A 27,397-nucleotide genomic window follows, 5' to 3' on the forward strand; every position below is an offset into this window, starting at 1 on the left:
TGGCATGTAAACGTATGGAATATAATAATGCAAACGGAAAATAGACAGAAAATATGAAAACAATCTTGTGAAAGGATAAATATATGTTGCATACAAAAAAGAGAGAAAAACTGTTTTCTGTCAACCGAATTGCCAGAGGCAACGCTGACACTGACGCATGCGCAGACACCTAACAAGTGGTTGCAATGATAATTACCTGTCTAAGCTGTCCAAAAATGCTCACTGAACATTTTTGTCATGAAAATATCCTATTTATTTTTATGTAATTTTCAGTATGTTTTTCAGTTTTTACTTAATACTTTTATGAACTTCCCATTTGGGGTCGCATAAAATTTGTAAGAAATTATTTCCAGAGTGGAATCCACCCTAGCTGTTATCTCTTTTTATTATCTTAATGATATGTGCTATATTATATCAGCTGTTGACTTTTGGGTTTTGGATACCCTTCTCAATGTCTTTGGAAATATTACAAAATGTTGGATGAAACCTTAAGGGGATATGCATCGTTTTAACGAAAAAGTGTTTGATATTTGGAGACAAATATGATGCCAATTTAGTGGTCAGATATTATAAGATTGCTCGTGCGGAGGTTGTATTTGTGGGTTATCGGTCGTTTCTTAATAAAAACAAAATCTTTGATGGTTTCAAATGAAATAAGAACCAATGAAATTACGTCGATATTGAACGAATTCTTCACTCTTATTGCAAAAAATATTTAATTTGTTTGACGCTGAAAATGTTATTTTGTATTCATTCAGTCGATGTGCATGACGGTTTCCTTTCACTCGTCCTCTATCATTTCTTATGACAGATATTAACGTGATCTCTGCTTAACCTCCATCTTTACACACGCTGCATTATGGTATGATATGGCACAGAAAAACACGAATAGGTTATTTAGCGCTGAAACAGTAACAATAGTAGGTTATTTAGTGCTGAAGCAAGTGGAGTAAAGTGCCTTGCCCAACGTTTGCCGACCAGAGCTGATCTAACAGAAACATTCGAACACGTATCCTTTCGGTTGCGAGTCTGACGCGCCAAACATTGAGCCATTGCGGCGTATGTATGTATGTATGTCTGTATGTATGTATGTATGTGTGCGTGCGTGCGTGCGTGCGTGCGTGTGTGAGTGTGTGTGTGTGTGTGTGTGTGTGTGTGTGTGTGTGTGTGTGTGTGTGTAGGCAACTGTTTTACATTATAAAACATGCAGGGGAACAAAACAGATTACTGGAACAATTCCAACACAGATTTAGTTTACAAGTTTAGTTTGTCTACTGGTAAGGTACACATGGAAGTATACCTACAAATATTATTATCATACGGGTTAGTGAATTTTTAATTCGTGCTCTACGGAGATTCTAACCCAGGTCCGCGGGTAAACGGCACCCATCGCCTTGCCTGCACACACGAGTCCATAGTCCCTCACGACTAAGCACACATCACCCAAAAATGATGTTAATCAGTCGGTGTTACATGCACTTGTGCGTAGCAGACACACTCGCATGACGACCCAGTAATTAATTCTCATGTATCTACACAGTCATTCTGGATTCCTATGAAAGAAATCATATATATATATATATATATATATATATATATATATATAGAGAGAGAGAGAGAGAGAGAGAGAGAGAGAGAGAGAGAGAGAGAGAGATAGATACATACATACATACATACATACATACATAAAATTCAAGGTCTTCTGACAAAATTGGTTCAACGTGATCAATCAGTTTAGATTGCAACAGGTTCTGCATATATTCGCCATCAAATGCAAGCAACAATAAACACTGTTGTCAGTGTCGGCATTGAGCATTTATTAGTATATATTTATAGCTGTTAATAGAAGTTTTCCATTTTAAACACATAAAAAATGTGTGCCGACTTCAACTAAACACCGTGATAATAACAAAGAAAACGCTACTGGTACAACTAACCTGCAAGGCAAACAAAACGTACCCTGCTTTTCGACGTGCATAAATAAGAAGTAAATCATGGAGACATGAATAACATAGTGTTCTGTGCGTCTATTTCTCGCGCCTCCAGAAGGATGAACTCCACCAGGGTGTATACCCTGCCAGTATCCATTGGCAGTGGAATATACTTTCTTGCTCATACACATACATACATACATACATACATACATACATACATACATACATACATACATACATACATACATACATACATAACATGCATGCATGCAGGCAGGCAGGCAGACACATACATACAAACATCATTGTGGATCTAAACAGTGATACATGCATATGCAAATGCACTGTTTCTTGTGCCGATCATTTTGGTGCCAAGATGTGCGGGAACTGATGAAATCAAGATACCGTTGTATGAGTTAAGAGTTTGTTTTATTAATTCACTTTATACTCATGTGTTAAAAGTGTGTTTATCTATGCGAAGAAAAAAAAAGAATTTTCAAGTGATAATATTTCAGATTTTAAAAAATGTGTTACTGCTTTTAGTCTGGAGAAGATCCATATTTCATGCATCTATCAATTCGTGTGACCATAAAGTATTTTAAAATGAAAGTAAACAAATGCAAAATAATCAATTAGATAGTATGGACTTAGTTTCAACAGTTTTAAAATTATGGGTTTTAGAGTTCACTGAGACAAATCTATGACCAAAAACATCTGTCTGTTTGTCTGTCTGTCTGCTTCTCTCTTTATATAATATCTTGATATGAAGTGCATTAGCCCACATTGGAGAGTTAAATACCATAATTTTAAAATGAACAAATACATCACGCAAAGCCTATCATCATTTAGAACACACTTTCACAAAATGACTGCTTTCAGATTTCTACCATAAATGCGAATGTAAGGATTTCAATCAAAAACAGTGAGTACCTGGAATTCTGTATTCTTGTTCCACATGTACCGTTATCAGTCTTGAAACCGGATTTAATTTCAGCATGATTGTCTTTTTTGTACTTCGTACACTTAACAGCAGCTTCGTAAATGGGGGTGTATACACAGCCTACGGGTGTCCTTTGTAATACGAATGGAAATCTAACTACCTGCTATTTTTGATGGTGTAAAGTTAGCGTGCGAACGGCTGAGATCTACAATAGAAGGTGTCTTGAGTGGAAAGAGATCAGTTTACCGTTTTATTAACCACGGGTGTATCCGTGGGTGTCATATATATATGTTCACTTTCCAGGACACTTAGTAAACTCACTTTAAAGCAGCCGGGCATAGGGCATAACAATTCTGCAAAGACGGAACAGAACAGGTGGAAGACGACAAAAGGTAGAGGTAGGTTCCACATCTACAGCTGAAAGCATACACGTGAACACGCACACACTCAAACACAGACTAAAGTACGGACATCTGAGAGCACGTAGACAGATCAGCAAACAAGCTAACACTAACTGCACACATATCAACGTAAAATGTATGCTTAAAAACACGATTTTGGATTTGTATTTATTGCTCAAACTGAAAAGATGAAAGCAATCTGAAAATAAAACCCTGTCAGGTGTATCAATTTAGATATGTATGCAAAATTACCTACGTGCGTAAATTTACAAATATATGTGTGAAATTTCGTAAAGTGAACGAATTTGAACCAGAATGTAAATTTGTATGGTGCGTCTGTGTGTAGAGCAAAAGTAGTCTCGTTCATTCGAAACGTATTGGTTGGCTTCCTGAGATCGCCATGCATGACTAGTAAATGTCAGTACAACGCTTACAACTAGGCTTACCAAACATGGTTACAGGTCATTTTGCATTCTTAATAAAAGCTTAGATAACATGAGACGAGTAAACAATTTTCATAGTCTTGATAGTGCTGGACTGACCACACAAAAACGATACACACGCATTTTCCTCACTTGACATTGAAAAGGACACGTTCTATGTAACAATTCTCTTGGTAACTTTCTCCGTATCAACTGTGTATAATCAAATTCCAACAATTTGTCAAATTCCCTTGTCAATAACTCAAAAAAATTCTGTCATATTCTTACCACGCCCCCATCTGAACCCCTCACGCAGCTTGTATCTTGACCTTGAAGAGAAACCTTCAGTCATTCATGTATTGAAATATTCTGTGATGCATAAATCTGCGCATATCAGCTGATTAAAATGTTATTCGGTTCATGCTTTAGGATGAAGTTTGTATAAAAATTTTAAAGTTATAAAGAATTTCTTATGTTTTCCGGTTAAGTATTGTAAGTTTATTATATAAGCGGAAAATTGCTAAGCATATAACAAAAGTACCATTATTATAGTAATTCGATCTTGCTTGCAAGATCACCGTCTTGTCAGCATTAGAAAAATCTGGTTCATAATTCTCTGGATTTCCTAATGCTGAAAACTCGACGTGATCTAGAAATCAAGATGGCATGACGATGATTATCATATATGTTTACATGTATCGTTTATGCAAATATACTGTTGAAGGACGTTGCAATATAGATGCGCTATTTTTTCGGCGGAATATTGCAGGTAAAAACCACCAAGAAATGAGGGATACCCATAGGTAACAATTAATTGTGGGGAAGAAAAAAAACAGAACAGTCACTCGGTCGGAGTAGATCTCGAAGCCTCGCACGAGAGTCTATATATAGATATACGAGACCAGTCCAAAAGGAAACCTGTATATTTCGCTGACAACTGCCTCACTGAACGTGCTTGTGATATCGCAGATAGCTAGCAGGTAACGGCGGCTTTCAAGTCGTCTGCCCGTCAGCGAATTTTTGATAACGGATTTGTGTGATTTGGATTTTTTCTTTAACGTAGCTCTTACAGCTTTTCAGTCATTTCGCTACGATGTCTGCAGTGTGGCAGTTTATAGTGATGTCTAGCATTGGGGCATCATGCCGCAGACATGTAGCATGATGTCCCACCCAGTCATATTATCCTGACACCAGGTCGGCTAGACCTAACACTAACCTTTTAATGCTGAGCATCTAGCGATGCAGCTGTAAGTACCATTTTAATAAATCTTTGGTATGACTCGGCTGGGGTTCGAACCCGTGACACTAGGCTACCGGAGCGGTCTTTGATAACGGGATTCAGCCAAAAATCAACAGGAGCTAAATCAGTATTGTATGCAGGATATGGTAAAGTCTCAATGATGTGCTCCTTTAAAAAGTCGGACATGGCGCCGGATTTATGCACGTGTGTGTTGCCATGGAGTACATGGAAACGTCTGGTACCTGCATGCGGACGAGTGGTTCCGTGGCAGTGTTCCACAACTTTTGGCAAATCTTTGGAAGCATAAAAATGTCCAGTGACACTAGCAGAGTCAGGCACAGGTACCTGGACGATTAGGTAATTTGGATTGAAGAATAATGCGTGGAAACCTCTTGACAACGTGACTACATCGAGCGATTTGTGGTCATTGCTCGTGTTGTTGTTGGGTTTTGTTCTCGGATTGAAATATTTTTTTCTCAATTCGAGTTCAAAACTGAAAATTCATGCTTCATCACCATTCGCAATATAAACAAAATGTTTCTTGCCACATATTTCGCGAGAAACCGGTTGGCGATTTCAACCCGATTTTATTTTTGATTAGCCTTCAAAAAAATGCGGGACCCATTTTGTACGTACTGTTTTCAGCTTCAAATGATTCTTGAAAATATTTTTTTAAATAGATAAGCTGACATAATAATGTCGGTGATAAAAGAAATATCTTCCACTGTGTCTCAAATATCTTCCTCAAATACTCCCTTCTCAGCATCCACTTCCCACTCACCAATTGCTGACAACAGTCTTCCAAATCGTGGATCATCTTCCACTGATTCATGACCATCGTTTAAACGATGAAACCGTCTCAAAACCCTGTATACGGAAACTTCCGTAAATTTGAACCCAAGACAGTCTTGATACCAAACTCAGAGAACCCTAAGAGTGCCCGGAATTTTCAGTATGATATTTGCACATTCGCAATTATGTCGCTGTCATTTACCTATGTTATGTTGCACGCATATATCTTCAGATATCTATCGTGATGCACGTGCAGCTGCAGATTATTTTATAGAACGTTATTTTGTCTATACATCGGCATTAAATCTATTGACGTATTCAAATAAACCAAAAATTAACACAAAATATTCAGAATTTTTTAAAAAAAAACCTTGCACATCAAATTTAGCATTATTCAGATAATGCCTATCAATTTAGGTGGAAGGAGGGAGGGCCGGAGATGGGGTTGAGAGGGCCACAGAGCAGTTTTTTTCCCCGCGTGAAAATAGACTTTAACATATCTTTTGTTCCCCTGATAAATGACGATGTTGTATAATTTTCGGTGGTTAATTGACAACTAGAGTATAATTTTCACGGGGGAGAGATTTGAGTAAGTGGGAAAAATAACATAAAATCTAGCGTCTTCACCACCCCACCCCACCCCCACTCCTGGGAAAATATGTGATTATAAATGACTTTCCGTGAGGAATATCTACTGCGAGGCCATTTCCCCTCTACTGCAGGGCCATTTTTCCAGCTGGAAAATCAACTGTAGGGCTATTTGTTGAAGGGAATTGGCTCGGGGAAAAAATATCCGCACAGCTGGCCAAATGAACTTTGGAGAGCCACGCACTGACATTGGATACAATCGTATCGTTGTTTGTAGTGCTGGCACGGACTATTTTTAATACGTACCGATCTGTTTTGCGAAAATAGTTCATAGTTCATGTCACTGATCATTCAGAATTTATCGGCTTTGGCACGTACCCCCCCCCCCCGCGACTTGATTATCTCCCATTGCGAAGTTCATCGGTGTCGATGCCTCATTTTAATATTGTTCTCGAGGTCTAGAGTAACACCTTGGTATGATTACAAATAAAAGCCTGGGAGTTTTGGGTTCTTTTCTTAACTTAGTACAAAGCAGATATGCCAGCTGAATGCTAAGGTATATATTGCACCCATGGGTTATAATTATTACCGTATCTCCGCTATTATTTAAGGCATATAAAATATAAAAGTAAGTGAAACTTAAAGAACGAGTCCGTCTTGATATTTTTACATTTCAATATCCTCGTGATGCACTTTTGCTATCAGACTGCTCCAGTACACAGTATCCTCGTGATTCACTGATGCGCTTTGTCTGCACCCAATATCCTCGTGATTCACTGATGCGCTCTGTCTGCACCCAATATCCTCGTGATTCACTGATGCGCTCTGTCTGCACCCAATATCTTCCTGATTCAATTATGCATTCTGTCTGCTCCAGTACTCAATATCTTCGCGATGCACTGCTGCTCTCAGTCAATATTCATACACGTCGTATTGAATAGACTTCACCTTTTGCTAAATGTTCTTCCGATGTTACATTAGCATTTCAAAACGCATCCTCGGCGATGTATACTGTTGAATTCCAACAGTCTTTTCATTCAACCTATGTCACTTTACAAAATGCTGACATATCTAAAACATTGTACTGAAACTTAATGTATGCAACTTCGCCTCTAACACCCCAGCTATATTACACCATACATCAATAAGCTGCGATTCACCATCCAGTTAGTTCAGCTTAGATACGGTAAGTTTTTTGTGGGGTTTTTTTTGTTTTTTTTAGAAAGCTAATGACTGCTTTCGGTCATACGGATTGGTTTACGTAGAATAGAAACTATATTGCATGCACAGTCCCGGTCGCCATGATCAGAGTGAATTTTCTTGATTGTATGAATGTCATTCCGACCCGGTAAGTCTAGACAAGGTTTTGACGCTCTTTCCTTGTTGAATAGGTTGGAGTACAAGGGTTCTTTGCTTTGAAAATATAGCAAGTAATACTATATATGTACAGGGGTTTTTTTTGTTGAAAATGTGGCTTTTTCTGCTTTTTTATATAGAAGAAATGAGAGGAAAGGAGAAAGGAAGTTTAAACACAGCAACATAGGTTACGTCGTGTATAATACACACATAATAACATGGAATGATAAAAAGGAATTATCATAGATTTACAACACGCTATAGGTCACTACTGTCGAATAAATTTTTATTGACATTCAGAACAGCTTAACTTTAATCGTACATATTGCTCTCGCATGTAAACAGGAACCCGCGACATATGTTGCTGGTGTGTTGTGTTGTTGATGGCTGGGAGGGGTAAAATTAAGGTGTTTTATGTGACCGGGTCATTGTTCTATGCAGGTGTTTGTATCCCAATTTGAATATGGCGAAAATTATAACTATATAATACGTGGTTAATTCCTGATGCTATTGTGTAAGGTCATCACTGTAAATGTGCATGGAATTTATTTTTATCACTCAACAATATAGCATACGTTATTAGAATGCCTTTCACATTTTTTAAACTACTACTGTGGAAATGCATTCCGTTTTTACTCAAGACATTCATCTCAGATTATGAAACTCTAAAATGATATCATATGTGTCGGATGTCAGTATTTGCTTGTCTATCGTAGTTTTATTTTGCTTTCTTTCTTTGTTTTTAAGTTACTTATTATAGATACCGATTTTGTGTGTGTGTGTGTGTATATATATATATATATATATATATATATATATATATGGGGGGTTGCTCTAGATATTATCGGAACAGTTATGGCTGCATAGAACACTACTAACGGTAAACCTTTAAATCACATATTTTCTATCAGATAATCAGAATACCCAGATAAGAAAATAATAATGCTGGCATTACTATGATAAAAAAAAAAAACAGAAGACGTCACATCTATATTATATCCACTCATACGTGATGTCTAATTACACTTGATAAATACAAATTATTCATAATTTTGTTATATATATCCAGAGAGAGAGAGAGAGAGAGAGAGATTATCATAAATAAAACCCAATTTTCGTTATTCTTCACGTTTATTGTCTGTATGCGTTACAGTTATGTTCCTCTCTATTTAAGGTACTTAGAAAGTTAAGTTGACGAACTATTCCAATGAAGTCCGTCGAGATCAGGCTACAAGGTTATGCGGTTGGCCTTTCGTCTTATATGCCGATACAATGATTCATACGTCACCTGTGATAAATAGGTGACATTGACCTCGTTTGTATTTTCTTTCTTTGTCTTTTTTCGTTGATGACCGTTCACCGGAAAATTGGTCAATGGTTAACTAAAATTTGCTATTGAAAACTTTTATTGTCAAAAACCTGTGGTCAAGTAAATGTTTAGACACATGTGAATAGAACCATCACATGATATTTTATGGTGTAACCTTTCATGTCAGGTATTCTATTTTTCGTCATTTGATTCGACCATACGTCAATCGTCTCTTTTTTTCAAATCAACAGAAGCGTAAAGTGCATTTTAAGGAGTGAGACAGCAGCTACAGACGACGCATTTTGTAAGGCAGAAACCTGAAGATTTTTTAGAACCACATCCTTACAAATCTTTGCAAAATAAATTGTGGAATAATATATATACCAATTAACTATAAAAACCATTTAGAACAAAATGACGTATGTGGAATAGTATATGCATCAGCTAACTATACAAATGGCTTAGAACAAAATAATGGCAATTAGTTTAATGATCAAGGAGTGGTTAATGATCAAGGAGTGGTTAATGATCAAGGAGTGGTTATTGATCAAGGAGTGGCTAATGATCAAGGAGTGGTTAATAATCAAGGAGTGGTTAATGATCAAGAATTGGTTAATGATCAAGGAGTGGTTAATGATCAAGGAGTGGTTATTATCAAGGAGTGGCTAATGATCAAGGAGTGATTAATGATCAAGGAGTGTGGCTCTCTTGATGATTTTATCTTGCAGCTGTTGTTCAGCTTCGCTTATTTTTTTAGCGTTGGTACTTTTGAGGGTATGTCATAGTTCGTCTGTTATTAGACAGCTGTTATACAATTGTAGAAAATCTCAGCCTGAGCAATATTAAAGTCCGTGGCAATTATGCGTTCTGGTTGCTTGACACATGACACCAGATTCAAATACAAGCAAAACAATTACACTATTAAATAGTGTCTGAAACAATTGTTCTCGACTTTATCCAAACACTTATCCAAACAAGTGTGCCCTTGGTGAATACCAGTGGAGATATTTCTTTTCTCGGATGAGTCAAAGTTGCTGCAATATAATGAACTGGGAATACAACGGAGAGTGTTACTTTGTTCTTGTAGAAACCGTCTTTGGCGATTGTACGCCTGACGGTCAAATCATTATTGATGTTAGGTAGTCCAACACCCCCTGTGTAAATTCGGCAATTTCATCACCGAGGTCAGAACACATCACTTATATGTAATCATAAATCTCATATTAAACACAAGAACGGTTAAATACCCGTCCGAATAAACGCTGAATATTTCGAACTGAATTTCATCTCCAGCGACTCGTGATGCTGATACTGTATATGTGTAAAGTTCCGTACCAACGTTTCTCGCGTTGTCATGATTGGAGATTAGTGAAAGAAGAAATAAATAAAAACAACGACCCAAAACAAAAACAAAATAAAACCAAAACGCCGCTGATAATTTTGTAACATTACCATTCTACCCCTGCAAGCATTTAGTTCCGGTCTTGATAAATAAGTATGATCCCCGCATCTTTAAAATATGACGTTGAGGTCAGTCAAAGTCCTTTTTAAAGAAAATGAAAAACAACCCGTCATTTACTATGGTTGCATTTGTTTTTTCCCCCCTCTACTTCTTTGATTAGCACTCCTTTGCTTAGACCCCATGAACTTTCTACGCGTGGTGGTGAGGCACTTATGTGATCATTATATCCTGTTATGTACATTTAATTGCAGTGTTTGTTAGCTTTGTTTTTTTTTTTATAAACAAAACTTATTTCATTATTTGTTATTGTAATGTAACATTGTGTGGTGGACTTAACCTTGTCCAAAATCAAGTTTATTTTCTACCTGACCTGAATTTATTTTTCTGTAAAAAACTAATACGTAGCTAAATATTGTCTGTGTGTATGGGTTTAATATTTAGATAATTATTAATAGAAGTAAACATGATTATTTGGTTCTGGGTCTAGGCTATTGGGATTCTCCTCACGTACATGAGGTAGTCCAGTTAACAGACCTTCTAATTATAACATATTTTTATTTTTTATTTTATAAACATTTAGAGCCTTCTAGATTGAAATTTTCCATTAGATAATAGTTTTTATTAGAAAATATTATTCATGACCTGAGATCAAGTAGAGTACTATATAACCTTATCGCTGTAAGAAATTATTCATTATTGCTTTATTACCATGCAGAATCAATTGTATTATTGTTGTGTCCAGTAGTTCATTTGGGCTGGAATCTATTTCTTCAAATTATTCAAGTGATTTTTCTCATGAAATAAGAGTGCTCAAAAATTAAGATTTTTGGACAGATACATATACTGGGATTTATAGCGAATTCAAGCCTGGAATTATATTAATGTGTGTCAACAAAATACTGTTGGTACAATCCCAGGATACAGGCCACCACATACACATCGACACTTTCAGCATTGGATTTAATTTTCATTTCTACTACAGTTTATCCAGAATTTTTACTATTAAGACTTGTGTCTGAAATTCTATGATTTGTTTGGGATTTAATTCGCATCACTGTAAGTTCTATTTTCATTTTCACTTTTGTATTCTAGGAAAATTAATTATTTGTTTAACTTTACAAAGCTTGTTGCTTCAGCTCTTTTCTGTTACTCTTTTAAGAGCATAGGCTCGTAACAATCAACAGATTACTTCACCGAGGCATCATCATCATCGATGGGCTCTTGAACCAGTTGAATTTGGTCTCTCCTCTAATTACGAATTTGTGAAAATTATATGAATTTTCTATAGGTGCGTCAGTGACTCTCATTCAGTCGTCCTTACCCACCATCATCAAAACTTATCAGGCAGGATCACATCAATGCATCTGTAATTGGGAGTAACGGCGGACCAGCCAGATCAATAACACGTCCATGAAAGTACAGGTCGAAAACGTGTTGCAACGAAAAGTAGTAAATAGGGGATACAATGCACGAACGTCATACTGGGAAATATTCACACGCATGTCAATGTTCTATATGGCACATGAGGCTTGACTGTCTGCAAAATTAAGCAAAACTTATTCGGTTGATATTATATTGACCATTTAATCTCAGAAACCTTCAGACACTCCTAGCCGGTCAAAGTATCATTGCACTACGGGTTTTGTCGTAAGCCCGAGTTGCATCTTGAAACGCAGCGAACACGTGTTTTGGTGCATTGAGGCCACGTTGGGTACTTATATGCCAAGTAAACTGACTCTGAAAAGTGCTTTTCTTCTAGTCTGTGGTATGCGTGAGAAAAGACAGTGTTGACGTGGTTCCAGATTGCATGAAAGATAATAACCATAGTTCTTTGGTCAGTGAACGGATAAGCGCAAGCATCCACAATGTAAATGTTAACAATTCAGCTTACCATTAGCGGCACCTCCATTACACCATATTGCATCGTCGGTGCTGACATTACGGTTAGCATGCCTGTATAATTGGCTCCGAAAGTAACCTTGCGAATATCTGTGCGAAACCTAACTATGTGAATGCGAACAATCGCACACGAAAACATCTATGAACCTATGAAATTGTTGGTGACGCTGTTGAAATTCAAAATTAAACTTATTGTCGACATTGCACATCTCTTGCACTGTTTATTACGTTTCTAAAGGTATGATATTATGATCTGCATTATCCAGTAAGCCATTATAAAACATCATAGACAAACCAGCAGAATTCACATAATCGTGGCTGTATACTACACGTTCGGTGCCATTGTCAATGTTCTCTAGAATTGCTTAGATTGCGTCAATGAAATAACATACGCTGTCAGACGCAGCTACGATAATGTTGACAAATTAAAATTTGGAATCGGCACGTTAATCGTTATCGCCATCCTGTATCAGTTTTCCTGCATTTTCTAAAAGGGTTTCACATGGAAGAAATACAGAGTCGTGTCAATGACTTATGATTCTTATGTTATTGACATGTGGTCACAAGCCGGATATAAATAATACTAAAAGTTTTTGGTGCTGAGATCTACCAAAACAGGCGCACCCATGCACCTCGCTTGGTTGCGCGTATCTTGAAATTCTGTTTTATAATCATTTATTTCGTCTAATACCTTCTGCAAGATAACTATAATCCACTCCCCATTGTCTGTCATCTATATGTTGTTGAGCGGCTTCATTGATGATTTTACTGACAGATGCTGACATTGTTTCTTTTGATGGAAGTGTAACCGGTTTTGTTGGTGCTCGAGTCACTGGTTATCGGGGTCAATCTAGAATCTATTAAACCACCTGCAATCCTGAATACTTTAACTGATCCGCAGCAGCATTTTAAAAACTATGAACGACTCGCATTGGAATTTGTTTAGTGATCGGTGCAGCGCGCAAAGCAAAGACCCCGAACACCTTTGGTGCGCCAATAAATAATCCAAGAACAACATCACCAAGACCATATCCGAAATATGTCATACAAAAGGGTTTTCTCGAGTTGACACGCGCTGGTATCACACGTCAACGCACAACTGTCATTGTATTTAACTATCAGGGTGATATCTAACGTACAGTTATATTTTTAAGGTCTCTTTGCTGAGATCTACCATGTGCCTGTCCTGATCCAACCGGCCATTTTGACATGAAAGATACACGGGCGATGTGGGAGTAATCGATATCAAATTACCTGGTTTCACAGTTGGTGAAAACCAAAACAGTATATAACCTGCGACGCTACACTTATGGAAGATCACCTTTGGTAACTTCCACTGATGCATCACAGTTAAATTGATTTCATTTGTAGTTGCAAAATTTTGACAAATGTCAGGAAGAGTATGGTATCCCTTAGGTAAAATTAATTTGTCCGCGGAAATCCCTTCAGGTCCACCGAACATTGTTCTTTTTGACGCCTGTGAAATGTAAACAGCGTACGAAGCAGATTCGATTAAACTGAGAGTTGAGTGTGGGCTCATGTTCACATACACATTTTATAGTCTCTGTCAGCGTGCAGTGACAATCTTCTTTGAATCTCTTTATCAATTGATTCCATGTCGGACGCCCCCACAAACAATTTCAATATTATTCCAGGTGGCGCTACGGACTGACGAAAACACAAGTAAGATATCTGAGGGAGACCACCACACGGTCGTGATCGGATATTAGGCCAACTTTAATATATGATGCTAATGCAATGTCAAGTGTGTGCGCGTGATTCATCTCCGGTCATTGGCATAGAAAAACTAACAAAATTCTGGTTTCTTTGATAAGATTGTAATCATGGAGGTTTCTCTCAGGGTTGAGCTTGTAACAAATACGATGCACTTCAGTATCGATTTTCCGTTAAACAAAAAGAGCATCAGAACTCATCGTCGTATGCATCATCGATGTCTTCAAAAAACTCGTGCATTAACTAGCGAAACGTCCCTAAGTCAATGATGGTGAGTAGTCGCTTATAAATCGATGCGGAATCATTAATAACTCTTGGCGCATTGTTACTCGAACCAACCCAATTTGTATTTCAAACCGATCTGCGAGGTCGTTATGGTCACACAGTCCAACAAGGACGTTTCCTTTCATTGACCTTTGTTGTTAAAATAGAGATGAATGTGTTTCTATTTAGTTTTCTGGACTCTCCCATTACGTCATGTATTGTTCTGTGTGGACGTTCTGGGTTAGTAAAAGGTCCTGGTTGCCAAGATTCATAATTTACACGTATTGTTTCCTTTAGCTCTTAGCTCTCTGTCCATTTATTGTAGTATTTTTTCTTCTTGTCGGTGTGTGTACAGATGATCTTTCTTTAGCGATTTATCCAATTTTGTTCTGTCGCTTTTGCACATATGCACGTTGTCGTTTTGCTCGCTTCCGTTCTAATTCTTCTTTCTGGTATCTTAATCATTCTTGTCGTTCTTCCTGTGTGAATGCAGGCGGTTTGCTGACGGTACGTTTTCCACGTGAAGGTCAACCAATTATTTGGGCGTGGGTTCATATGTTTCGTTTCCAACAAGTGTTTTCCTTCTGACTCGGGTACGTTTTGCTGGTATTTCAATAGTTTCAGGTGAAGGGGAAGATTAGTAATATTCTGGTGGAGTGCAGATAGTTATTGTATGACTCGAGTAAATTTTGCTAGTGGCGGCATATATAAATATTCGAGTGCGGATACATATGTTCCCTTTCCATCATAGAATGGTTGAGATTTTGCTTCAGTGTTCGCATGATGACCCGGGTCCAGGTTCATATGATGGCCCAGGCTCAGGTTCGCGTAAACGACCTTAAACGTTTCTGTCTGCAACTGTTTGAAGCATTCTGTAATAAAAAAATTAAACAACGGACCAGTGGGTTATTTAAATTCATTACCTTCCCTTTATACCCAACTATTCATTCCATCTTTTATATTCTATGATTTTTTTAATACTTAGGTTTTCCATTGGGGGATAGCTCAAGAGCGGATTCTCTCGCTTTTCATGCATCATATCGTCGTATATCTTCACTTACATCAAGATTGTCAATGGTAGGAGCTTCATCAGTTATGGAAAGGAAATCAACAGTGATATATTGTCAGGTAATAGCACAATTATATAAAACCGATCGCACGTTAACCTTCTTAAAACCGTATTCAACATCAGTTCGTTTTTTTCCTGAACCGGCTGGATGAATAATCAAAGCACGATCTGAGTTCGGAAACATGTCACCGTGCTTGCATGCTTTGAACTTTGCCTGCGCAGAGAAATTAATAACGGCGTATTGATTTTGTTTTGTTTTTCTTTTGTGATGCCACATTGAAGATCGAATGTTGTGTAATGCAATCATGCCTTCATACTGTGTAAGATAACGCATGAAAACTCGTACTGTAAATCCAGTGCGGGTTCAAACACGTAATGGTAGACCAGCGATCACTGGAAGTTTTGTTTGATTTGGAGCTAAGAAGTTCAATAACAAATGTGGTCGGTAGGGCTGTCGCTGCTGATCACTCTGGGACCCACGTCTAATTATTTTGCTCGCATAGTACACAGCTGGATATATGACTTATTTATAGCAACCGACTGAAGCCTGGTGAAGCGCTCATAAACCTAGTCGATGCTGCATGTTACCGACATGACCCTGCTTATAAAGCATCAAGTGATATTCGTGTGCGTCAGCTTGCCGATATAGATCTTACCAATGACTTAAAGGAAATATAGAATAATAATAAAAGCATTATAGAAGAAAACCTTATTCTGAAGTATCATCTGCGACCGTAATGCCAATATTTAAATATTGGCATATCTTCTAGGAGCTGAATTTCCGTGACCTCGTTAATTATGAGGCGCCGTAGCCGACAAAAGCTAGTCCAATGAGAAAGTTGCAGTTGAAATTTTGGTTTCGTATGTCGAGAAATCCAATATCACGTGTTGGATCAAATTGCATGTCCTTAAAGTTCCATTTTCTAGATCGAGATTTTAGATTTTATAGTGGTGGTTTAAAGTTCTATCTCCTATGTCGACGTTTTATAGTGTATATTTTGAATTATACAGACGGTGGTTGAAATTTCAATATCATATGTCGAGAATCTCTATTTCACACGTTGTATGTAACTGTTTGTGATGAAATTTCCTTTCATATGGCGAGTATTTATATTTTATCTGTTGAATTTCACACCAACGATAAGCAGCCTCCTTGTTTACAAATAACGCGGTCCGTTCACGAGAGCGACGTCTAGCGAAGAAATTCATAGTAATTCTCGACATGTAAATGGTAACTTTCAAACTGTAAATGCATGAAATATAATGGCGCCTCATAATTGATTACACGAATGATGTATCTTAATACTCGATATTATTTTGAATTGTTAAAGTGGACATTGTGTAATGTTACTTTTAACACTAACACATCATTTCACCATACAAAAATAGCACTTCTGACAAGCACAATAAAATGTCCAATCACTATGTAATTCAACAGATACAATATCAAAACTCAACATACGAAATTGAACATTCAGCACAATCAATATGATTCAACATGTTAAATTGAAACTCTCGACTTATCACATTAAAATTTTAACAACCGCTGTGTAATTCAGAAGATACAATATAAATACGAGACATTGGACATCGAATTTTCAACAAGCGCTGTGTAATTCAACAGATGAAATCTAAATACTCAACATATGAAATTGAACTTTCAATGTAAACTCGTAAATTAGGAATTCTCGACGTATGACATTTAAATTTCATCACCGCCGTGTAATTCAAACGACACAATCTAAAACCCCGACATAGAAAATATAACTTTCAATGATCATGATTGGCGACTCAGTCTCGAGAGACCATGCGAATAGCGCCCTTGGGGTGTTGTCTGTCTCTGATGTGTTGGCATCGTCTGCTGTGGCTGTGCAGGCCTATACGTGAGTGACAGTCCCTATTGCAGTTGGTGCAGACATACTGGGAAGCCTGAGTTACTGTGGTTGCTGACGCGTTCTTCTTTCTCTCACGTTTCTGCGCCGCCAACTGGCCTCTTCTCGCATCAGCGACTGATATGCCATTGTTTACCGTCAGTCTCCAGGTGCCTCGGTCCTCGGCCAGCTCTTCCCAGCCATCGGGTGAAATGTTGCATGCCTTCATGTCCCTTTTGCATACATCCTTGAAACGGAGCGAGGGGCGGCCGACTCTTCTCATGTCAGTGGCCATCTGTCCATATAGGATGTCCTTTGGCAGCCTTCCATCCTCCATGCGTCGTACGTGTCCCAGCCATCGAAGGCGGCGTTTGCGCAGCAGGTAGTACATGCTGGGGTACTTGCACGCTGCAGGATCTCGCTGTGTGGAACACGGTCTTGCCAGCTGATTTTCAGGATGCCTTTTAGGCACCGTATATGGAAAGAATTGAGCCGGATTTCCTGCCTCATTTAGGCACTCCAGGGTGCTGAGAACGCAGGCCTGGTAGACTTGGACCTTGGTGTGCTCTGTCAGCGCTTTGTTTTCCCACACCCTCTTCGTTAGTCGTGCCATGATGGTGTTTGCCTTTCCAAGCCTTCTGTCCAGCTCCATATCAAGCGAGAGAGTGTTGCTGATGGTTGACCCCAGGTAGGTAAAGTTGTTGACTGCTTCCAGGGTGACACCGTTGATTTTGATGGAAGGGGCAATGGTGGTATCTTGCACGATGACATTTGTTTTTTCCAAGCTGATTGTGAGACCAAACTGCATGCAGGCATCAGCTAAATGGTCTCCCAGTCTCTGGAGGGCTTCCTCGGTGTGGGTCACAAGAGCTGCGTCATCTGCAAAAAGCATCTCCCTAATAAGCGCAGCTCTCACTTTGGTCTTCGAGCGCATTCGTGCCAGGTTGAACAGCCTCCCGTCGGACCTGGTGTGTAGATATATTCCATCCGTGGACGAGTCGAAGGCGTAGGACAGGAAGATCCGAAAAAGTGTTGGTGCCAGCACGCAGCCCTGCTTCACGTCGCTGTTAATTGGGAAGGAGTTTGAGGAGGATCCATCATACAAGACTGTTCCCTTCATATCTGCATGGAAAGAGATTATCATGCTGATGAGTTTAGGGGGGCAACCGCTCTTACTGTGAAGTTCAAAAAGGCCCTTCCTTCTGACCAAGTCAAAGACCTTGGTGAGGTCGATGAAGATCATGTAGAGTGGTTGACCTTGCTCTCTGCTCTTCTCTTGGAGTTGTCATAGGGAGAAGATCATGTCTATCGTCGACCTGCCTGCTATGAAGCCGCACTGGGATTCCGGGTACACACGATCCGCCAGCAAATGCAGCCTGTTGAGTATGATGCGGACTTTACCAACGATGCTCAGGAGCGATATCCCTCTGTAATTATTACAGTCACTGCGGTCGCCCTTGTTTTTGTAAAGGATGACAATTGTGGCATAGTGCATGTCTTGGGGGACTGCTCCTTCCTCCCAGCAGAGGCAAAGTAGCTCATGCAGTGGTTTAAGCAATGTTGGTTTCCCACGTTTGATAGCTTCGGGCGGGATGCTGTCACTACCTGGTGCTTTGTCGTTTGGGATGGAGTCGATTGCTTTGCTGAGCTCCTCTAAGGTTGGCACTTTGTCGAGCTCTTCCATGGTGGGCAGATTCTTTATGCTGCTGAGGGCTGCATGGGTGACTGACGTTTCTAGGGAGTATAGCTCTTAGTAGTGCTCCACCCATCTGGCCATCTGTTGCCCACGGTCTGTGATCTTCTCTCCCATCAGAGATTTCAAGGGAGCGACCCCTTTCACTGTAGGGCCTAGAGCCTTCTTGATGCCACTGTACATACCTTGGATGTTTCCGGACTCGGCACTGCGCTGGATCCCTTCACACAGTTGTTGCCAGTAGTCGTTCGCACACTGTCTAGCGATGCGTTGTGTGTTACTTCGGACACTTCTGAGAGCAGCAAGCTTGCGTTCATTAGGGCATTTTTTGTAAGCTATGAAGGCTTTTCGTTTCTCCTCGATTTGTGGCCCCATCCTTGATAGGTGTGCGTTGAACCAGCCCTGGCTGAGTCGTTCCTTCTTGCCAAACGTGGACATAGCTGTACTGTAGATGGCACCCTTCATGGCGTTCCACTTGGCTGTAGCATCGTGCTCAGGCAGGTCCTGGAGAGCCTTGTCCGGGGAGGACACATACTCCTCCACCTTGGCGGGGACTGACATCTGCGCAGTGTTATGCGAGGGCGTCCTTTTAGTTTTGAGCGGTGTAGTGTGTGTGGCTGTAGTCGCACTCTGCTGCTCAAGAGGGCATGGTCGGAGTCGCATTCTGCACTGTGGTAGGTTCTGGTGGAGAGGACGCTGTTAAGGGCAGAGCGCCTGGTGATGACCAAGTCGAGATGGTGCAAGCGGTTAGACCTGGGGTGTTTCCATGACACTTTGTGTTGTGGCTTACGCTTGAAGAAGGTGTTTGTGACGCACAGGCCATGGTAGGTGCGTAGTTCAGCAGTCTCTGACCGTTTTCTTTGGTCTTTCCAGTACCATGATATCCGAGGCAGGTAGGCCATGACTCGTGGTCCGTACCTACTCTGGCATTAAAGTCGCCGAGGAGGAATTGTGGTTCGTGTTTGGGGCATCCTTTGATCTGTTCGTCCAGCTGCCCATAAAACTGATCCTTTTTGTCTTCTGACGACGTGAGGGTGGGGGCGCAGACACTGATGATATTGACAGGACCTTCAGCAGTAGTGAGGCGGATGGACAAGAGACGCTCAGTGGCCTCTGTGGGAGGTTCAACAGAGGCCAGGCGATTGTTTCTGATGGCGAAGCCCACTCCGTGCTGGCGGGGCTCCTCAGGTTCTCGACCCTTCCAGAAGAAGCTGTAGTTTTCCTCTCTGAGAGAGCCACTGGAGGCGAGCCTGGTTTCCTGGAGGGCAGCTATGCTGATATTTAGTCTGGTGAGTTCTCTATCGATCATGGCCGTCTTTCTGGTGTTGTCCACTTCTCTGAGGTCGTCGGCGATGCCTGTACACATGGTGCGCACATTCCAGCTTGCAAATCGAAGAGCTGGAGTCTTCTTTATTGGTTTCTTGTTTCTTTTGTCTGGTGTGGAATTACCGTCTGCTTGTCATGCTGAGCAACACACCGAGCTCCAGACACCCACTTTAGCAGGCAGACGATGGTGGGTCAACACCTTATTGACCGGGGGCTGCCCGGCTTGAGGCGGCCGATAGTTGGCCAGTGGGACACGATGATCCCTCCCACCGTCAAAGCTGACCCGTGGCGCCCCTTCCCTACGCCAATCGGGTGGGACTTATAACCCGTAAACTGTCAGCTTCCGTGTTGTTTCCTCACACAGTAGCGAGACTGGAGTGTCCTCTCCAGGGCGCAAGTCTGGGCGTGAAGTATGGAGATCCTGGGCTTCCCAGACGTTAGGATCCCTCTCTCGTCCTTGCTGATGGGGTCCAAAGGAATGCTGAGCATGACATTTGGCACCAGTTTGGATGCAGGAGCTGCCGGAAGGAAGTCGTAGTCGACACCCAGCCGCCTTGGGGGCTCCACTCCGGATTTTCTGTCTGGGTTTACTCCCGTAGCCTTTCCTTCTCCCGAAGATATCCACAAGGCACTGAAGCCATCATCCAATGGATGGGACTTGGTTAGTTTTGAATCAGAGTTTCCTTCTCCTAGACGAACTGCATGACAAGGCTAACGAGCTTCATCTGCCCGGGTTTGGAGTCAGAGTTTCACTTCTCTTAGACTGGTTGCCTGCCAAGGCTAACGAGCCCAGTCTGCCCACCCAGTTATACCGCCGGACTCTCGGTTGCGCAACACAGCAGGCTCTGTGAAAACAGGGGGCCCCGCGTGAAGGTGCTGCTGTGGACACAATAGTGTAGGAGAGGCCATATGCAAGTAACCTCCTGCCCAGCAGAGCGAGACAGTGGTCCTGCGGAGATCACTACACCTGGAAAGGAGAGGCTATGAGAGACGCTCCACTTTCCTTTGGCAAGCGTGACGTCAGGCCCATGCCTCGCACACACCCCAACTTTCAATAACCACTGTTTAATTCAACGTATACATTCTAAAATCTCGACCTAGAAAATGGAACTTGAAGGACAAGCATTTCTGATACAACAAGTGAAATTGGAATTCTGTGCATAAGCAGCAGGGGGTGCGAATCCTACAAAGGTCTAGAGACCACCAAATGATAAAATAAGCCTTAAAAAAAAAGCTAATCCTACAACAGCAACGAGACAAAAAACGCGACCCCCCCCCTCAACTTGTTGTCGCCGCCCGGGGCTGCTCTCTTCGAGTTTCTCACGTTAACCATACAATGTATCAAGTCCGATACGGTATCGTGTCCGCGGGTCGTGTAAATTTATTGTCACAAATCCATGCGGGATAATTAAATCGCAGGTTATCAAATAATGGCAAATATCGGAGAAGCACTCACAACTAGATTGGCACGACAACGACTAGCCGCGATTAAAAAATTTCTTCCGGTTCGTGATTCCGTCAAAGAAAAATTAAAAGAGAGACAAGAAGCGCGAGTTGAGTTTGCAACATCTGCGGAGGAATTATTTAAGCCTATTACAGCAGCTACTGGTGAAGTTAAAACTGCAATTGTAGGAAAACCTGATCCTGCCGACCCTACCAAAACAAAACGAGGGTTACTTCAAGCAATAGAAGAACTTAAACAGCAACAGGCAGATGCAGGTGCCGCAGCTGATCCAGGTGCCGCCGGAGTAGTGACAGTTGCTAAGGAAACATTTATTAATAAATTTACCGAAGATGGTATTACTGAAATAAAAAATATTCCGCTTACTAGCGTGGATGAACTTAAGGAATTTTCTGTTTGGATTGTCTTAAATTATCCTAACCGGCAGGATTTTTTAAAACCAGGAGCTGCCTCGGGTATGACCCAGGCTGATTGGAGGGATTATGTTTATAAAGTAAACCGAGACATTCCTCGAATATCCAACACTGATGATACCTATAATTTTATAAAAACTGGCGTAATTGGGGTTAATAAGGAACTAAGAGACCAACGAACGAAGGTAAGGGAGGAAGAGGAGAAGAAAAAAATGCAGGAAAAGGAAATGAAAAAGCAGAAAAAGGAGGAAGAGGAGAAGGGAAAAATGCAGGAAAAGGAAATGAAAAAGCAGAAAAAGGAGGAAGAGGAGAAGGGAAAAATGCAGGAAAAGGAAATGAAAAAACAGCCGAGACAGAAGAAGAAGAAACCACCAGCTCTAAAAATAGACCCCGCAATGACACTGCCTGATCCAGTGCCTGAATTTTTATCGCGTAAACCCGTGGACGTTAGTGCTCCCGATGATGATGATGATTTTACCACTCCTGTTTCGTCACCCACTCCGCAACCCGATACGTCAGAAAAAAAAATACTAGAAGAGCGACTAATCGAATTAAATGATGAATTAAGAAGTTTAGACGAGGAAATAAATGAGATAACGAAGAAGAAGAGTAGTGGTGCTAAAGCTGCTTTAGTAGACAAAACCAATGCAAGAAATTTTGTAATTATTGAAATTGAGAAAATAAAAGAAAAACTAAAGAAAATGGGAAAAGGATACACCGGCCGCGGATATAACAACCACATCTGTCCTGATAATATCATCAATGATGTATCACGGCTAGAAGTTCTCATAGGAGGAAAACGTGCCGGAAACAACTCTCGGGAAATTATAAATGAAGCCGCAGATATCTGTCAGAGACTATTTCAGCGTGGCATTATGGATATCGGCGTTTACCGGGGACTCATTGATGAACTCGCGGATGGTTATTACAGCGATTAGTAAATTTAGTTAGAGAAACAATAATTAAATAAAATGATCGTGCACAATTCTCAACCTAGACACGCTAGCGTGTTACCAGTCCGCGTAGTGAACTCGCGATTACCAGTCTACAGAGCAACCTACGGAGATGGTCTCGGTGATACAGTTACTGGTTTGTTTTCAAGAATAGCCCCTAAGGTGTTACCGATTGCAAAACAATTGTCGATGAAAGCTATTGATGTTGTCAAGGATAAAGCCCTTGGATCTGTTGGTGATCTCGCCGGGAAGGCATTCGCGTCAATCAAGGATAGACTGTTACGGTTAACTCGTAGATCAAAAAAACCGCCACCGGTGAAACTGGCCAGTACTGAACTTATGCCCGCACACGTCAGTAAAGTAATAAATCAGGCTGCCAATCAAAAACTTGCAGAGCTTGTAACCCAAACACCCGAACAAATAAATACAAGCCTGATATCAGGAAGCGGATTTCGTTTTAGAAGACGATAATTTTATATAAAATGTTTAAATCTATATCTGATCCAGCGTTCGACATGGATGCACCAATACTCAAAGATGAGTCCGTGCGTGATTATCAGTATTATTCTTATGAGGCAACAGTACCTAATCAACGCGGACGAATTGAATTACGAGTCCAGGATACAAGTAGATATTTCCTGCCCGCTGAAGCATTTCTTGAAGTCACGGGTGAACTTGTAACAGATGTTGTCGCTAATACAGAATACGGAGCTAATGTTCGAGTTGGTTTTGTTAACAACGGTATCATGGCGCTGTTCAAAAGTGCTTCATACAGCATTGACGGAAGAGAAATTGAAATAATTCAGGATAATGTTGACGTTGCTACAACAATCCTGGGATTAGCGAGATACTCAGATGATTACACTAGATCAGCTGGTCCGACTATGATGTTCGCTAAGGATAATTCTGATCATCCGGATCATAGATCTAGCATTTTTAGACAAGCAGTAAATCGTGCTGCTCCTCCTGTTGCTGTTGATGCAATAGAGAATTTACCATTTCCCAACCCTAATTACAATCTTGGTTTTGCTACGCGTAAATTAATGTTATCAGGTGACCGTAGGAGATTTTCATGCGCAATTCCACTATCTCACATCTTTGGATTTTGCAGAAATGTCAGAAAGGTTATTTTTGGAGCCAATCATACAGTTGTACTTAACCGAAAAAGTGATGACGTTGACGCCATCTGGCGAGAGGATACTGCTGGTGTTGCTGCCGGTAAAGTAATATTATTCAAGCTTGCGTTGTGGATGCCAGTAATGTCCCCATCAATCACTGAAGAGCAACGATTACTCTCTTTCATGGACACAGGTGGTAAATCACTGATATCATGGTTGACAACAACAACAGATTCCATTCAGGGTGCCGGTGCTGGGCAGTTTACGTGGCACATAGCATCACAACAGGGAATATCAGCGCCGCGACATATTTTTGTTGCACTCCAGCAAAATGCGAGGTTGACTTCCCAACTACAGAGTCATATGATATTTGACAAACTTGGTGTCTCTGAGGTTTCGCTGCGAATAAACGGGCATCAGGAACCATCCGAGGATATATTAATAAATTATGAGCGAAATGAAGTTGCACGGGCGTATCATCGTTTGATGACATTTATGGGACGTGATCAGAATGTTGATACCGGGTTGCAGATATCACAACTGGATTTTACAACGCTGTATCCGATTTATTACTTTTCGCTGGAACATTTGGATCTAACAAAACAATCTGTCGTTGATATACACTTCAAAGCTCGTGTAGGTGAGTTTCCCCTCGGCCCGCCTGCTGGTTTTAGAGCTGTCGCGGTTATACTCTCCGATAAAGCAATGCTGCTTGAAGGTGTTGGCGGACGAATGAGAGTTATTGACGCTCCAGTAGAAAACATGTAACAATTAGATTAGTTTATGAAATATAATGTCATACAGTCACGTTAATGTCACCTTGACTTCCGGTCAGACAAAGAAATTGCAATCGAAGAACGCAAGCGTGTGCGGGACATCAATAACACTAAAACGAGATCAACTTGTTGGTGGTCCAAACAAGCTGTCGTTGACTAATACTCAGCTTAACCATTTTAATAAGGCGTTAACAGCAAAAACCGGTGTCCGACTTGATTTCTCTGCTGCAGCTATCAAGGACATGACTAAAACCGGTGGAATATTTCCTTTTCTCGCAGCAATACCAGCGTTGATTGCCGCGGCAGCACCAGCCGTAGCAAAAGCTGCAGCGTTAGGTGCAGTTGGAACCGCAGCTGGAATGGCACTAAAGAAAGCAACCGGGGGACGATATAGCAAACGGGGCGCGGCAACGGGTGGTATGTTACCATTTGAGGTCCTTCCGGCACTTTTAGCTTCATCGTCATCAGCTTCCCCCGCAAAGCGAGCACTCATGTCAGGTCTTGTTGCACCAGCTCTTAGCGCGCTGGCAGCCCGGAAATCCCTTGGATCCGGGTACAAAAAAAAGAGAAGATCCACTCGCGGATCAGGTCTAAGACTACCGGGAACTCCCGCATCATGGTATCCAAAAAATTTCTAACGCTGAAACACAAAACGTTGAAGCTTCCAGCGTTGACGCTTCCAGCGTCCAATTTTGATTTACTCGATGCTGTTAAAAAATTGCGTATAAAACATTTCAGAGGTGTATTCATGCGAGATCAATTACCGCAACAACCGAATAATCCAGAAACTGGCATTATCAATCTCGACAACAAAGATGGTCCGGGAACTCACTGGGTTGCTTACGCGATCGATCCACGTGGAATTATCTATTTCGATTCGTACGGTTTAGCACCGCCAACTGAGTTTCTCAGGTATGTTTCCAGATTTTCTAATATTCCAGTGTGGCAGTCGACGCTACCAACACAAACATTAATTGATCCGCCCATTTGTGGGAACGAGGTTTTAAATGTTCTTGATGCGATCTCAAGAAATTCAGCAACGTCTCCGCATCGAGTAGTGCATGAATATACCGCATCGAGAAACGCTAGCGTTTCTGGAAGTCCAAAGGACTTCTCACACTAGCATTTGAAAAACAGCAATAAGAATAATGGTGGATATTTACGGAAGACCTTTCACACGAAGAGGTAAACCAAGCACAGATGCTGATCTCTCAAAATATGCGACCCGAGATGATATCGATAATCTTTTGAATATAGCTGGAGTTGACCCAGATGAAGTTGCTATTTTTCAGGACAAGCAAGGAAAACTAAGAACGAGCAACATTAAGTGGAATGATATAATTCGCAAAGTTCTTGGAGCTACCAAGGATAACTTCGTTGCATTTAGTGATGGCGGCCGGATCAAGGACTCGAATATATCAATCGCAAGCATCAAAGACAGTATTGATAAAGGTGTTGACAAGTGCGTGAAAAAAGACGGTGACACGATGACAGGCGAACTTAGCATGAATGGAAACAAAATAACCGTTCTAAAAAATCCGGAAGGTCTCGAAGATGCCGCAAATAAACAATACGTAGACACCGTTGATGATAAACTAGCCACGTTGCGGTCAGAGTATGATGTTCACATGAACGGGTTTAAAAGACTCCAAAGAAACTTTCAAAAAACTAGTGAAACCGTGGATAAGTTCTTTGGACCTCCTCCTCCAGTCGTCGATATGAAGCTTTCTGAAATCAAAACCAACATTGACACGATTAAACAAAGACAGGACCTGATAATATCGGGTATTCCTGAGATCGTTAACAAAACCAGTCTGATTAAAGTCCCCACTGGAGTTACTTCCGGGCATATCACCAACATCGTATTCATGGTATCATCGGGATTCGCAACATGGTCACGACAAAATAACACTATCAAGTATACAGCAACAGCCACCGGTGTTTACAGGTTGTCTGTGTTTTCAGCCGCCAAATTTGAAATCTTCACAACATATCCTTGGAGACATTCCACCGATAAGTATTCCGGGGTTTGCACTGTAATACTAAACAGCAACACCGAGGAAACATTTATGCTTGAAGCCGCCGACGATAGTTTAACAGCAACATCTTACTGGTGGTGTTTGGAATTCGTCGCTGCAACGCCTCAATTAGTTACGTAATTGAAAATTACCAGTAATTGAAAATCGGCAGCGATTTTTAAATAATATGTCAACGTTGAAATCCAAAGGATTTCCATCCGAAACATTTCCAGATGCTCAACAATATCGATACAATCAAGTCCGTGAGTGGCAATCTGAGTTAAAAACTGTCATCGACGCGACGTCCCAAAAAGTAAAAAAATACCGCAGACGCATAACAGTGTTAGACGTTATGGT

The 27,397-nt window shown here is 40.8% G+C and overlaps 2 protein-coding genes across 4 annotated transcripts in view; one reads left to right on the forward strand and one right to left on the reverse strand.

The window, feature by feature from the left end:
• The window catches only part of LOC149785661 (uncharacterized), a 75,300-nt gene extending 72,323 nt beyond the window's left edge, over positions 1–2,977 (reverse strand). The window contains exon 1 of the mRNA XM_089979491.1: positions 2,865–2,977. Coding sequence (XP_089835617.1) covers positions 2,865–2,891 — 27 coding nt within the window. The 5' untranslated portion in view covers positions 2,892–2,977. The remainder of the gene's footprint in view (positions 1–2,864) is intronic.
• A 160-nt stretch (positions 2,978–3,137) lies between these two features.
• Positions 3,138–27,397, forward strand: part of LOC149785662 (cytochrome P450 2D27-like) — a 161,827-nt gene continuing 137,567 nt past the window's right edge. Inside the window, exon 1 of one of the 3 annotated variants that reach the window (XM_089979486.1) lies at positions 3,138–3,272. The gene's annotated coding sequence lies outside the window, so the exon portion shown is untranslated. Of the gene's footprint in view, positions 3,273–7,387; positions 7,504–7,643; positions 7,666–27,397 lie in introns of those variants that run through there. The other 2 variants (XM_089979488.1, XM_089979489.1) reach the window with 2 other exon arrangements.

This window comes from Sinohyriopsis cumingii, chromosome 13 (assembly GCF_028554795.1).
Source record: "Sinohyriopsis cumingii isolate HCF-2022 chromosome 13, ASM2855479v2, whole genome shotgun sequence".
Classification (NCBI taxonomy): Eukaryota; Metazoa; Mollusca; class Bivalvia; order Unionida; family Unionidae; genus Sinohyriopsis; species Sinohyriopsis cumingii.